Source organism: Lontra canadensis, unplaced genomic scaffold (assembly GCF_010015895.1).
Source record: "Lontra canadensis isolate GAN:19392208 unplaced genomic scaffold, GSC_riverotter_1.0 scaffold12, whole genome shotgun sequence".
Classification (NCBI taxonomy): Eukaryota; Metazoa; Chordata; class Mammalia; order Carnivora; family Mustelidae; genus Lontra; species Lontra canadensis.
The window spans coordinates 11,899,956-11,915,778 of NW_022631006.1; the positions used below are offsets into that span (position 1 = coordinate 11,899,956).

The following is a 15,823-nucleotide window of genomic DNA, read 5'->3' on the forward strand; positions in this document are numbered from 1 at the left end:
CCTACTGAGCAGGGAGCCCGATGCAGGGCTCAATCCCAGGACCCTGAGATCATGACCTGAGCCGAAGGCAGAGGCTTAACCCACTGAGCCACCCAGGAGCCCCAAAGAGTGTGTATTCTGTACTTTTATAGTTGTTCTGTAAATGTCATTTAAATTATATTGCTTGACTTAAATATTGTTCAAATCTTTTATCTCCTGATTTGTTTGTATGTGTGTGTATGTACATACTTGATTCATCAATTATTCAGAGAGGTGTGTAATGATCTGTAACTGTAATTGTGGTTTTTACCTATATTTCTCTTTAGTTTTGTAAATTTCTGTAAAATTCTGCTACATGTATTTTGAGGCTCTTTTATTAGATCCAAACACATTTAACATTGGTAAGTCTTCTTAATGAACTGACCTCTTATCACTATGAAATAACCTTATTTATGCCTGGTAATACTTGTCTTGAAGTCTGTCTTATCTAATATTAATGTTGACACAGTAGTTTCTTATGATTAATATGTGCATGGTTCTAGAATTTCCATTTGTTTCTTTTTTAGAATTTCTGTTTCCCTTGAATACCCGATCTCTTCATGCGCCAAAATCTAACCTATATTGTAAAATCTTTTTTTTAAAGATTTTATTTATTTATTTGAAAGACAGAGATCACAAATAGGCAGAGAGACAGGCAGAGGGAGAGGAAGGGAAGCAGGCTCCCTGCTGAGCAGAGAGCCTGATGCGGGGCTTGATCCTAGGACCCTGGGATCATGACCTGAGTTGAAGGCAAAGGTTTTAACCCACTGAGCCACCCAGGCGCCCCTATATTGTAATCTTTAACATATTGGTAACAGATGCTATAAAGTCCTTGCCTTCTAGTTACAACTGTGTTCTCAGTGAATTGGTTTGTATCGACTGTGCTTTCTCTTGATTATGGGTCCCTTTTACTTCTTGTTTGTATTCTTGTAATTGTTTTATTGTATATTAAATAAATATGGGAAAAACTTGTAGAGGACAAAGTATAATTTAGTGTTACTTAGTCTTCAGAAAGCACAAGCCTATTACTCTCCTTGGCATTCAAAGTGAGATGTTGATCTTTTTATTCCTCCTAGACTTGAGTTGAACTTTAGGGTTGGCTTCAGCTTTAATTGGATTGAGCTCACTTTTGACTAACCCAGCTTCCAACTTCTCTCATCATAGCCATCTTATAGCTCGTCAATATTGAATTGGGAGAAGTTGGGACTAAAGTTTTTTTACATTTTTGCTTCATCTTTGGAGTCAACTCTGTCAGGGCCATGGAACCCAAGTGCCATAAGAATGTGTTGGCCTATATAAGTTCTCTATCTTTCCAGCCCCTCCTTGACTGCTGCTTTTTAGACGAAACTCAGAAGTGAGGCATAGTGGTCTGGGAAGAGATTGTTTGTCTGACTCATATATTTTTGTATTTGGGTGTCTTTCAGACTCCAGACTGTTCCTCTAGCTCACACCAACGACTGAGGTCCAAGTGATTTCTCTTCATCTCCTTAAAGTTACTGCATCATGGCAGACCAACACTTTCCTCAATGGATGATCAGAGCTTGCTGCCAGGTAAGGAAGCTGCCAGACCTTTATGCTCACTATAAAGAGAATATTTCTTTTTGGATTTCTGGTCATTAAGGCTTCCATGTAGGGAGGCTTCATGGGCAGTTGCACAGGGCCTCGTGATTAAATGGACCCCACACTTGTTTTAGTAGTCTCATGTTACTATCTTAAAATTCTTAATTTTTGGACAAGGGACTATGCATTGGCACAAATGATATAGCCCGTCCTGCTTACTGACACCCACTGCTCTTCACCAACCTCATAGAAAAGTAAGATTTTTGTTTTGTCTGGGTTTCTTTTGTTGTTACTGTGGAAGCATAGGTGTTTTGAATTCTTCTACATTATACTGAGAGCAGAAGTCCATTTAATTTATACCTATCTCCTTTTAACATTTACTTTAGAGAACTTTGGAATTTTATATCGAAATTAGCTGGAACTTTCTCGTGTAAGTTTCACTTCCATAATATATTTTTCTAATTTCCATTAGTTGAAACATGGGTAATATTTTAATGGATAAAGAAGATAACACACACACACACACACACACACACACACACACACACACAGGAATATTACACATCCATGAAAAGGAAAAGATATTGCTATTTGCAACAACATGGTTGGACCTAGAGGGTGTTATACTAAGTGAGATAAGTCAGACAAAGAAAGATAAAAACTATGTAATTTCACTTACATGTAGGACCTAAAAAGCAAAACAAATGAATGAACAAACAAAAGCAGAACCAGAACTATAAAAATGGAGCACAAACTGATGGTTGCCAGAGTTAGGGGAATGTGCAAAATGGGTGAAGAAAAATAGGAGGTATAGGCTTCTAACTGTGGAATGAATAAGCCACAGGAATAAAAGGTCCAGCATAGAAAATATAGTCAGTGATACTGTAAGCATTCTCTGTACACCATCTTTTTTTTAAAAGAGTTTATTTATTTATTTGACAGAGAGAGAGATCACAAGTAGGCAGAGAGGCAGGCGAGGGGTGGGGGCAGGTGGGAAGAAGGCTCCCTGCTGAGCAGAGAGCCTGATGCAGGGTTCGATCCCAGGACTCTGGGATCATGACCGAGCCAAAGGCAGAGGCTTTAACCCACTGAGCCACCAGGCACCCCTGCACACCATCTCTTATTTCTTACCCTTCTCAATCTAGAGTCCCATGTTTTCCATTAAATTTTTTTGACAAGTCTATGCAGCTTTGCTTCTGAACACTTATTTTTATAATGATTGTCACATATACCTTTTATTTTGTTGTTATCTATCTGCTTATATTCATCATCTATTTTAAACAATTTTACAGAATGAAATATTCTCTTTAGCCTCAAATGTATAGCTCTTTTTAAAAAATATGGTGATTTTGTATATATATATATTTGTGTATATATATATACAAAATTTGTATATATAATTTGTATTTGTATATATAATTTTATCATTTATATATTGATGTGAAATATGTGTTTAGTGTTTTAGTCTTTTCAGACATGTCATCATCATATCATTAGGACATTATATTGAGATATTCTGAATTTCTCTTATTTTTGCTGCCTTCTCACTGGTTTTTCACTCTCTAGAAATGGTCTTATTATCCTTTTAAATAACACATTTCTTTGACATCTATCTACTCATTTATTCATTAATTTATACACATTGCAAGTAGTTATGCACTAACTCTGAGCCAATCACTGTATGAAATTTTGACAGAAACTATAGTTTCTATCCTCATATAGGTACGAATCTGCTATGTGTTATCATAGATACAGTCTTTTGGGGGAACAAGGAGGGTTTCCTAGAAAAAGTGACTTTTAATTTGACATTTAAAATAGGAGTTAAATAGGCCAAGAAGGGATTGGAGGGAGAGGGTTTGGAACAGGGAGCCTTCCAAGCAGAAGAGAGAATGTTACATAGTCTCTAATACAAGGAAGAACAAGATGTGGTCTTGGATAAAATTAATTTGTCTAGTGAAAGAATATGTTTTCAACTTATGAGAAACTACTAATAAAAATGGGAATATTATTTATTACACAGAAACATCCAAATATTTAAAAATTATTTTCACCATGTCACTAGTGTGGCCTTTTAAAGATGTCATTGGCAAGAGGGGCAAGTTACTATATTTTTGGCTCTGGATTTATATATATTTTATATTTATATATATATTATATATATATTTTATATTTATAAATATATATATTTATATATAACCCAAAATGTCCCAGAACTGTTGTAGGAATTTGAAATGAGGATATTCAACAGAATTCTTGTGAAATTTATTTCTAGGAGCAATATATGAGGGAAGCCTTTTACAGAATTTGGTTTGGAGGCCTGGGATTTAAACATTGATATCTCTACCTTTCTAAAGTGCAGGGTCTTTAAAAGGTGAATATTTTACAATGTCTTATGGCTCTGAAAATTATAACTTAAGTCTAGTATCATTTACTTAAGTAAATTATATGTAAACATAAACAGTCTGATTTTATGTTAATTAGCAATATTGATTTTACTTCATTAGAAAATGCAAAAACCTCCAAGGAACATTGAAGAATTCTTAAAGTTTCAAAATTGGGTGAGTAGAACATCTACTTTATGTGCCAACACATCTTTTATAATATCAGTTGTGGAAGGGCACCTGGGTGGCTCAGTCATTTAAGCGTCTGACTCTTGATTCCAGCTCAGGTCATGATCTAAGGGTGGTGAGATCCATCAAGCCCCTGCTTGAGACTCTCTCTCTGCCTATCTCTTTCTCTCTCTCCCCACTTCTCTATAAATAAATAAATAATCAGTTGTGAAGATGTGGAAATCTTTGAAAAGACTTTAAGAATAGAAATTCAAAAACTACATTTGAGTACCTATTACATGCCAACCACATGAATAATTAGAATATACCAGTGACTAAAAACAGGCAAAGATACCCCCTTGATGGAGCTGTCATTTTTTTTTTTAGAAATGAGGCATATGATAAATGAGTAAAACAAAACAGAAACTAAAATATATTCTAAACTGCTTATGGCTTCCTGGAAAGCCTATCTATTTAATTTCCCTCTAAAATATAAAAGCAAATGTATGAATCTGTTTAGTGGTATAGGGGTTAAGAACAGAGGCTCTGGTGTCAGACTGCCCATGCTCAGATCCCAGCTCTACTACTAGCTAGCAGTAGACCTGTACCTGGAACCTACATGTTAGCTGTTAGTTTTTCATGTCTTATAGTTTATCTTTTGTCACATCATCTAAAGCTGTCTCATTTTGGCCAATTCCTACCATTTTTATCTTTCTTTTGTAATTTTAATATTTTATACTGTCTTCTCCTATCTTTCTCATCTTCCTCTTATAGTTCTGTGTACTTTTTTTTAAAACTTCAATCATTTCTCATTTATCAATTTGATCAATTACCACATTTGCTTCCTGCTTCTTTCCCCTTTACTCCATCACCATTCTGTTTCTATTTTTGTTTTTATAAAAATATATTTTTTAAGATTTTATTTATTTGACAGAGAGAGATCACAAGTAGGCGGAGAGACAGGCAGAGAGAGAGAGAGAGGGAAGCAGGCTCCCTGCTGAGCAGAGAACCCGATGCGGGGCTTGACCCCAGGACCCTGAGATCATGACCTAAGCCAAAGGCAGTGGCTTAACCCACTGAGCCACCCAGGAGCCCCCAAAATATTTTTATATTTTATTTTTATAATGCCTCTTGTTCTACTAGTGTTTAGTTACTATCAATTCTCTTACTTATCCTATCCATTCATTCATTTAATGATTTTTATTCACTACCTACCAGGTCCCAGGTATTGTTCTGGACACTGGAGATATAATAGTGAACAAATCAGAGGGGAAATCCTTGCCATCATGGAATTTGCATCATCCTCCTTCTGCACTATTTTTCTTTGTTGTCATACTTTTTTTCCTTTCAGTTCTTTAGGTACTGAAGAATTGAATTCTTTCTTTACTTACACATCACATTTGATCTTCCCTGTTATTTATTTCATATTCTGTGTCTTGTTTTTCTGTTTTCATGTGACTTTTATCTAGGAGTGCTTTAATTAATCTTCTCTCAGTGCATCGGTATCAATTTTCATTAACAAAAACTACTACATTTGTTATCTAGACCTAAAGAGTACTCAGATTCCTACTGTGATTTTTTTCACAGGATCAAAGATACTTAATGATAGAATAATTATTTCAATCCCATTTTCTTTATTCAGGGAACAGCCTGTTTGTTGTCTTTCTGTTTATTCGTCTATCCATCCATCCGTCCATTTCAATCCCTCCCTATATTAAAATTTAAGATAAGGGAAGAAGAACTAAAAGTCACTTCTTCTAACCCTAGTCATTCCTTGTATTTCTTACCCTTTTTTGGATACCTCAGCACTGTTTTTTAGGGCTTAGGACATGGGTAAAAACCTAACCATATATTCAGTAAACTAAATCTGTTTTTGAACTTCAGGGTCTTGCTGTGACTACTCGGCTCCGTCTCTGGTTGTGTACCAGTAGGCAATATTTTGTGCTTCTGCTACTGCCAAAGTTTAATTGCAGTAGTTAAAGTAAACATAACAAGTACATAGCCAGTTCTTGCTTCACTGACCTTTTAAATAAGATAAATGTTTTCCTGAAGTTATCACTGAAGACTATAGTGCTATAATGGAGAATTTAACTCTTCAGGGAACAGAAATTTCCTGTCCAATTCTTTTGTCTCTTTGGAATTGGAATATGTTTGTTTTTAAATGAATATAATTACTGTGGTTGCTGGATGTTTAAACCCTAGCAGTGCTGATTTTGTCTCTGGCATAATGAGTTCACTTTTGCCTGGCAGTTGATCTGCTTATTGGCTACTCCCGTTTAGCTTCCCTAGGTCTGGCTACAAAAATTATTTTCAGATGATATTCTATTCAAGGAACAACAGACTGAAGGCAAAATAGAAAGGAATAATAAAGGAAAGTAATTAGAGAAATGAAGGGGAAGGCAGGTATGAGCTACTACAAGATCATCATTGGGTATCCATTTAATCATGCAGCCACAAAGAAGCCAATAAAAGAATCAGGGCTAACTTACACATCACCTTTGTCACATTAATGGCTTTGGGACACCAGTCAATCCCCTGATTACCTTGGGAAGGTACAGAATACAGGGTCTAATTAGGCTTATAGGATTTCAGAATACTTTATTCATCTCATAATATATTTCAATACTTTAGAAATAAAGATTGTGGTATCTTGAGCCTGATATAAGGGATATATTTTCATAAATGTTTGTATGTATTGTAAAATCTTATCAAATGCCATTTCCATTTCAGCCTCTTTCCTCTCTCCCAATACCCCTAACAATAGTAATGCATGACCCATAAGGACTATGTTTCTGAATGCAGCTGTCATTCTGACTTGACAATATTTGTCTCCGGGATTGTATCCTGTGATCATATCTTATTCTTCTGAAGTCTTTGTACTTTTTGGCACATAATACCCAAATTTTAATACTTCTATTGAGTAGTTGTACCTTGTTTAAGGTACACATTTGTAGGATTTGGGAGAAGGCACTTATGTATCAAAGTGAATTCTTTTTTCTAAAACGACAGAAGGACCTAGGTATTCTGTGGGAAAGTTTTCCAGAATTAAAAGGTGGTTATTATTCAGGTACCTGTTATTATTAGAGAGCATAGTTCATAAATCAGACACATATGATGGAGACACATATGATGGGTTTAGGAAGCCATTAAATGGAGTAAAAGGCAGGTGGAATAAACCAAGGCATGTTTATAATTCCTGATCTGCAGACTTTAGATTTATTCCCATTTAGCTAAATTCCCAGAGTATCTCATCCAAATTCTACTGAAGAGTTTTATTCTCCACAAATTTTCTACCATTACAGAAAAAATTCTTTTACTCATAAACCTTTAATTATGTAGGCTAACTTTGTTTTCTATTAGTTGATTATATTAAAAGATAATCCTATATTTAGATTTACAAATATGGTTATGATTCCCCTTCCTTTCCTTTCATTTCCCTTTTTTCCTTCCCTTCCTCTTTTTCCCTTCCTGAACAATTTAGTCCTAAAGCCATTTGGGGGCCCAAACAAGGCAGGTGTCCATATTTGCACGGGGGAGGAAGATATGCTGCAATTGCCCTAAGCAAGCTATCTGAACTATGAGAATAGTATTCATGTGACACCAAGGTGTCAGAGCTCAAAGGAATGAGATGGCAGCCACCTGAGGCTGGAGATGAAGTGTTTTTTCATGGAGGTGTGGAGGTACGCTGTGGCTTATATGGGAAGTCAGAGCCCAAGTAGGGTAACAAAGGTGTCCCTACAGAATTGGCAGCCTAGGACTGGATGTCAGAGTCGAAGCAGGATGAAAAGGGCATCTACATATAAAAAAGAGGCTTGAAGTGGATGGGAGAGAGTGATTACCTAAAAAGATTGATCAAGTAAGTATGTACATTAAAGATCATGGCAACTAGATTTTTCACTATTAGAGATGGTAATTGTAATATGGAAAAAGAGAAAACTAGGATGTCTGGAATTGGAATTTCAGGTTTCATTGTGAACTCCTGATTTTAAATATGCGGAGGTCCAGGTTTCGTTGTGAACTGCTGGTTTTAAATATGTGGAGGTCAAGAAAAGACTGGAGAATTTTTAGACTGAAGGAGACTCAAGACATATGAAGCCCAAATGTAATCATGTGATACTGAATTAAATCCTTTTGCTATAAAGGGCATTACTGGTTTAGTTGATAAGACTTGACCAGAGTCCGAGACTTAGATAGGACCAATGTATCAATGACAATTTCCTAATTCTGATGGTTATATTTTGATTATGTAGAATGGTTTTGGTTTTAGGAAATACACAATAATGTATTCAAAGATGATGGGACATCAGTCAAGTAAGCAAATTATTTTCAGAAAAGTTTTTTGTAAAATATCTGAAACTTCTGAAGTTTATGATTATTTCACAATTTTTAAATGCATTTAATGAAAAGTAATGCTGTGTTGTATAAAGTGTTGGACACCTGAAACTAATATAACATTATATGCCAATTATACTTCAATAATATAAAAAATGTAATGCTGTGGAATTAAATCTCAATTTTAGTTCATTGATTTAAAACTCTATTATTTAAATTCATTAAAAATGACTTAGGTTATATTCTCTCACATTTTTTGCAGGATTACTGGCCAAGGGAAATCCATTTTGGAAATAGTGATGAATGGTTACACACTGTGAAGAAAATAAAAGAAGATAGTTCATTTACTTCAATTTATACACATCTGTGGGGAACAGTCCCTCGAATACATGAGGCATTCATGGCCATGGAGTCAAGATTAGGGGAATGTTCAGTCCTTTTGAAAAGCCATGCCTCTAAAATATTTGAGTGGAAGAGCATAACTTTTGATACAAGTAAATCTTATTTTTTATGAGTAAAGTAATGGTCAGTTGTGTGTGTCTGTGTGCATTCTCTTAAAGAATAGAAATCCTAAGGTATAAAATATCTGAGAACATAAACATTATTTTAATTTTAAAAACTGCTTCATTTCAACATAGTTCAATCAAGATTTTTAGCTGAACGTGAGCATACGGGTTTAATGAAAGTGTTGTCAGAACACCCTAAAATAGTTGTGAACTTTGTTCAGCTGCAGCGGAGGTGGCCGAGTATCAAGGAAACAGGGTTGGATCAATTCTGTATTGGTAGTAGAGACGAGCAAGCCAGTAAGGGTCAGAACATAAGAAAAGAACCATGTAAAACCCAAAGTAAATTGAGCTGCATGAGCTAGGTTAGCTTGTAGGAAGTGTTTAGAATTCAGTGGTAAAAAACTGCAGACTGAGGGAAAAGCATATCTTCCAGTAACGATCATTTTCACTTCTTTTCAGTATTTATATAACATTTTTCTCACCTAGTTGTATTTATTAATACTTCCAGAATAGTTTTAGATACTAGTGGTGTTTCTTATATCATTCTTTATGCAATGAGCAAACTTCTCATAATACAAGCCTTAAAAATAATAATATTAGTTGTACTTACAAAGTATTTTCTATGTATTAAATACATTTAATTAATTATATTACTTAAATATTTAATATCTTTTTTGGACCTTGGTTTTTGAAATTCTGAGAATTTGTTTAGTATACTACTATTAAATTCACTACTGTTTTATTTTAAATTTTCTTATTGCATTTTTAATCATTTTCTGAATTTTAAAAATATCTTTGAAATTATATAAGCTATATACATATATGTATAGAGAGAGAGAGAGGGAGGGAGACATAGAGTGAGCGAGCACAGGTGTGCACTTTCAAAAAATAATTTTGTATATGCTCATTTTCCTCAATATGTAAATATCTGGAGTTTGGACTCAAGTCTGGGTTACCTGGCTTCAAAGTTGTCCCTCATAAACTTTCACTAAGACTTGATCCAAAGTACTGTACTTTATTGAATTTAAGGTGGCCATGAAGCAACCAGACATAAGTAGCTGAGCTATGTGAAAAACGTGGGGTTGTTCTGTAGGAAGGGATTGAGGTAAAACTTTAGGGGTAAGTACAAAAGATATTAGTTGGAGCATGACATTTCTAAAGAGAGGAAACAGAAGATACGATATTTATTCATTCAACTAAGGGTGTATGTCTAGCATTATGCTGATCAAAATAGCTGATCTCATGAATAGTTTTATATGTAATTTCTTTAAAGCATTTAATTTTTTTTTTACTTTTAAAGATATATATGTCTGTACATATATGTCTTATTCTTTTAAAGGTTCTAAAGGAAATTTGGAAAGATACAAAACATTTCTAAGGAAGTACCATAGGAGAAAGAAGATAATGGTATGGTATTTGTTTTCATCTTCCTTGAAAAATTATATTTTCACTGAAAATTATCATAATTTCACAGATAAACACAGATAGAATTTTTTTTTATTTTCCTGTTAGTCTTTTATTGTCTACTTTTGTATCTATCCGTGTGTTTTTTAAAATAGCTAGACTCATCTTCTTCTTTACATACTCCATATTAGAGTGTTGGCATTTTCACATTACTGTAAGTTACTTGAAGATTTAATTTAATGTATACATTCAAACTCCAGTTATTTAATAATTATAATAACCTATACTTAGTAGTGCAGTTTCCATATCAGTCCTCCTCTTCCTTTAGAAAAAAATAATAATTCCTATTGATTACCTTCAAGATTGCTTTGTCATTTTTTTTTAAAGTCTCTTAGGGAGTTTGATTAGAATTATAATAGACTTTTATTTTGTTTTGTTTTGTTTTTAATTATGTTATGTTAGTCACCATACAGTACATAATTAGTTTTTGATAGTGTTCCCCGAGTTATTGTTTGCATATAATACCCAGTGCTCCATGCAATCTGTGCCCTCCTTAATACCCATCACCAGGCTCACCCATACCCTCAGTCCCCTTCCCTTCTAAAACCCTCAGTTTGTTTCCCAGAGTCCATAGTCTCTTATGATAGATTTTGAATTACTTTTAGTAAGTTAGTCCTTTTCAAAAATACATTCTAAAATTATATAATGTTAAAGCTATAAAGACTTTAAATGCCACCACTAGTCTCTCCATCTCATTATATATTATTTTTCAATTTTCAAAATTATCTTTTCCTGATTATGACTAAAGTAGTCATTTTAGAAAATTAGAAGAAATTATTAAACAGTAGAAAGGATAAATATCCTAATTCTATCATTCATAGATAAATCACACTTGTCACTTGCATTTTTATTTTCTTTTAGAAAATTCAAAGTAAATTATATATTTGTAATTCATTAAATGTAATATGAAATTTTCATTAATAAACTTCTTCTCCACCATCTTAAAAGTAAAGGTAGTTTTCATTCACTATTATTTACAAAGCTACTCTGAACATATTTGGAACTGAAGATTGTGCTTATCCATGATTATTTTCTTAAGATAAATTTCCAGAAGTGGAACCACATAGGAAAAGAAATGTGAAAATCTAAGTGTTTTGATACGTACTGCCAAATTGTTCTCTAGAAAGGCAGTACCAATTTATATTTGTAACAATAGGGTTTGTGATTGATCTCTTATCCATTTCCTTATCAACATTTAATACCATATTTTTTAATGTTTGCACAGTTGATAAGCATAAATCTTATCAATTATATATGTTTTACTACTGAAGTTGATATTTCAGGTTTTTCTTAGTCTTTGTGTGTTTTTTTTTTTTTACTGTGAATTGCCTATTAATGAAATTTGGCTATTTTTTTGGCTATTGGTTTTTTTTGTTTCTAAGAGCTCTTTAGGCTTTAAAAATATTAACCCTTTCAGTAATATGTATTTCTTTGTCACCTTTAAGAAATGTTTTTTGTTATATAGAATTTTACATTTTTATGGATCTATAATTTTCTATTGAAGTTTTCTGCCTTTAGTGCCATATTAGAGAAGAGTTTCTTTGTCACAAGATCCTACATATATTCACTTGTGTTCTGTTCTATTATTTTTTTTTAAAGATTTTATTTATTTATTTGACAGGCAGAGATCACAAGCAGGCAGAGAGGCAGGCAAAGAGAGAGAGAGAGGGAAGCAGGCTCCCCACTGAGGAGAGAGCCTGATTCGGGGCTTGATTCCAGGACCCTGGGATCATGACCTGAGCCGAAGGCAGAGGCTTTAACCCACTGAGCCATCCAGGCACCCCTCTGTTCTATTATTATTACAGATATTTGTGTGCGTGTATTTGATTCTTTATCTGGTATTTATTTTTGTGTAAGAAGGTAAAACAAAGATTTTCTTTTAGGTCATCAGTAAATTTGTGATTTTCTTCATATAAGTTCTAAACATTCCCTGTTAAATTTATTCTTAGGTATCTTAAATTTTTGTTACTAATATCAGTGAAATTATTTTTCCATTATTTTATTAAATGGCTTATTGTTGGCATAAAGGAAATTATTTTTGGCATATGCATATTATTCAGGAATGTTAGTGGTTTCTCATCTTGTCTTTGATTTGGAAAGAATGCTAGTACTTTGCTATCAAGCATCATTTTAAATGTTTAAATAGCTGTCTTTTTTTAGATTAATGAAATTTATTTCTATTCCTAGTTTATTAAAGCTTTGTAGATGTGATGTAGATTAGATATAAATCAGTTAGAGATCTAGATACAGGTATCACTGTGCTCAAACACTTGAAAAAGAACTTCATGGTTTGAAATGGAGAGGGAAATAATCCACTGTGATGATAGCAGAAGCTACTTTCAACCTTTAATCTTTGTGGCAGATTACATTAATAACTTTTCTGGAGTTGAGACATTCTTATATTCTTAGGTTATACTTTTTTATTGCATTACTGGATTTGATGTGTTATTGTTTTGTGTGGCTAGTTGCATCTGTGTTTGATATGATTTTCTTTTGGTTTTGGTATCAAAATTATACTAACCCCAGAAAATGAATTACTTAGTTTTATTTCTTTTTCTAGTCTGTAGACTATGGAGCATGGTAGTTATATAGGGATATCATTTGTTATCCATATATGTGTGTGGATATCATTTGTTCTTTGGATGTTTGGCAAAAGTCAACTATGAACTTCTGTTGATTTAATTATTATTTATATTTTGCAGAGGGGAATAGGTAGGTTGGTAGAAAAGCTATGTGGAAATTAACAGATTTCATAAATGTCAACTTGGGTAGATTGTCAAAACATAATATTAAGTGAAAAAAAGGCAAATTACCAAATAATATGTACAGTTGATACCATTTCTTTACATTTTAAAAACACATAAGAAGTGTTTATATTCTTTAAATGTATATACACACATATATATATAAATATGTTAATGGGATGGGAAGGATGCAAATGAAACAAATAATAGTGACTCTTTCAAGGAAGGGGGGAACACATGAATAGAACTGTAGAGATTATGGTAAAAAGGAAATCTGAACTTTGTACTTTGTTGAATAAATTTCAAATTTTATTTTATAACATAGTTGTAAGCAAATACTAAAATGTCAACCGTAGTCCATTCTGGGTTGTGGGAACATGAAAACACTGGTAATTTCTTTTTTTTTTTTTTTTAATTTTCAAAAGAATTTTAAAAATTTTGACTTCTGGAATTTATCAGATAATTTTTGAGGATCGATTGCAATGACCTTTAGATGAATTATACTAACAAAAATTTTAATTATTTTTATTGCTAAATATGTTTTATTGATTTTTTTAATTTGGACTTTTAACACATATTATTTGCATTTTTGTAATATCTTTTCCAGGTTGTATGATGAAGAAGTAGTAGTAGTTTTGTGTTACTATTATTGTGCTCCTTGAAAACTTCCAGTGTTTCCTTGCTTCCTGCAAAATAAAGCCAGGACTTTGAGATTAACATTAACATCTTTCTAAATATGACCCCATTCTTATTGATTAATGATATCTATAACTCTCAAGCACACAGCCTTCTTTCTTATTAAATGAAAATTGATTTTATTTTGCCTAAGTAATCTGTTTTTATTCCTTTGTGTACTTTTTTTTAATGACAATAATGTCATTCTCTTTCTGTTAGCAATCTGTTATCATTCTTCAAATTTGTTTCCTATGTCATTTCCTCTTATAATATGTGTATTATATAATGTGTATGTGTGTATGTGTATGATTTGCCTGTGAACTTAGTTATTTCTGGAAGAAATGGGGATGTGGAAATTAATAAACAATTTATCAACATGTCAAGTGATCAATAACTAATGTATACAGAAGGCTATTTATTCTGTGTGAAGTAGTATGGTGGACATAGAGATGCACAGCCCAGATTCCCCGTCAAGGATGAATCTGTTGTCCTAGCTGCTAAGAGTGCTATTAGTGGTGCACCCTTTAGCTATCAGTCCCTTCAGGGTTGCTTCACCCACAAAGAACATCCTCTTCCAAAGACATTCCCTTTCAGGAACAACCTACATCCAATGACTGATCAAGCTGGGGGCAGAAAGACCTTTCAACTGAATGGCTCTTTCAACCAAATGCAGGACAACTGTGACAGGCCCTTTCAGCTCTAGAGCCCTTTTTAGCGTCCATGGAAGCTGTTAGACTTGTAACATAGCTGATTTTTCCAACTTCCCGATTATGCCTCTTCCCTTTCCTTCTGTAGATGTTGAGCCCAAAGGCACTCCCATAGACATTCTGAGTACTAAACTCCACCTCAGAGTCTATTTCCCAGTGAACCAAAAGTGTAATAAATAGTTTTATATTTCTTATTATAGCCCTTATATCTCTGTTTTGTTTGTGTATGTATCTGATTCCTCTCCTGAACTATGACTAGCCTGAGCGCAAGGACCATCTTTGTATTCCTACCATCTAGCAGAGTGACAGCATTCTAGGCTTCAGTAGGAGATAAACACACACACACACACGCACACACACGCACACACGTATACATGCACACACACACAATTAACAAATTTACGAAATAAAAAATTTAATTTAGAATTTTAAAGATTTTATTTTAAATGTTTTCCAGCTTTCAGATGAAATGGAGACAAAGAAGACTGTAGAGGTATTTAAAATTTCTATTCTATAAGATTATGTATCAGAAGTATTATATAGAAATAAGGAATGTTTATAATAATATAGATATAGCTATAAATATAGATGGGGCTCTAAGAGAGAGAGGTGGAAACAAGCATAGAAGCTTTTTCCTTCTGCCTTCCCCTTCCTTATGGGTAGTCTAGCTAAAATTCTGATCATTCGAGTTGTGAAAGTTGGTTCTGAAATACGATTTTATTTTGCTTTTGAATTTGGCATATGAATGTGCCAGGGTTCTTAATTTGAGAGAATCACAAAATAGGAAGATTTTTTAAGGTACAATGAAAAGTTTTCACTTATCTTAATAAATGGAAGTAAAATAATTATGTTAATTAGTTATGGTTAAATATTTATCTGTCTTCTGTAGTCCTCTGGGACTATAATACTGGAAAGGGTAAAGTAATGACCACTGTGTGCTATTTCCTTCTTTCTAGGGTTTCACCTTCTCAGGATTCAAAACAAATGAGCTTACTCAACTACCCAGACATTTGGATGCTGAACAAATTTATCTTTTTATTTTAAAAGCCCATAACTTTGATGTACGTAAACATTATTTTTATTGTATGATACATTTTGAGAATATGATATAATGAATCAGACTTTTATTTAAAGCTATGACAAATTAGGTGATAAGCATGATTGAATTTTGAGGGCATTAATTCTGTAAGGAAAAGACCAGTGATGCTTACTACCTTGATCACCAGAAAAAAAATGTATTAGATTCTGTGTTACCACTTCAGGGGTCT

General features: G+C 33.4%; 1 protein-coding gene across 5 annotated transcripts in view; it reads left to right on the forward strand.

Moving 5' to 3' along the window:
* Positions 1-1,460: 1,460 nt before the first annotated feature.
* FAM227B (family with sequence similarity 227 member B) overlaps positions 1,461-15,823 on the forward strand; it is a 183,285-nt gene continuing 168,922 nt past the window's right edge. For 2 of the 5 annotated variants that reach the window (XM_032856532.1, XM_032856536.1), the window contains exons 1-6: positions 1,461-1,569; positions 4,083-4,136; positions 8,722-8,953; positions 10,305-10,372; positions 15,013-15,048; positions 15,512-15,616. In XM_032856532.1, coding sequence (XP_032712423.1) covers positions 1,522-1,569; positions 4,083-4,136; positions 8,722-8,953; positions 10,305-10,372; positions 15,013-15,048; positions 15,512-15,616 — 543 coding nt within the window. In that variant the 5' untranslated portion in view covers positions 1,461-1,521. The remainder of the gene's footprint in view (positions 1,570-4,082; positions 4,137-8,721; positions 8,954-10,304; positions 10,373-15,012; positions 15,049-15,511; positions 15,617-15,823) is intronic. The other 3 variants (XM_032856534.1, XM_032856533.1, XM_032856535.1) reach the window with 3 other exon arrangements.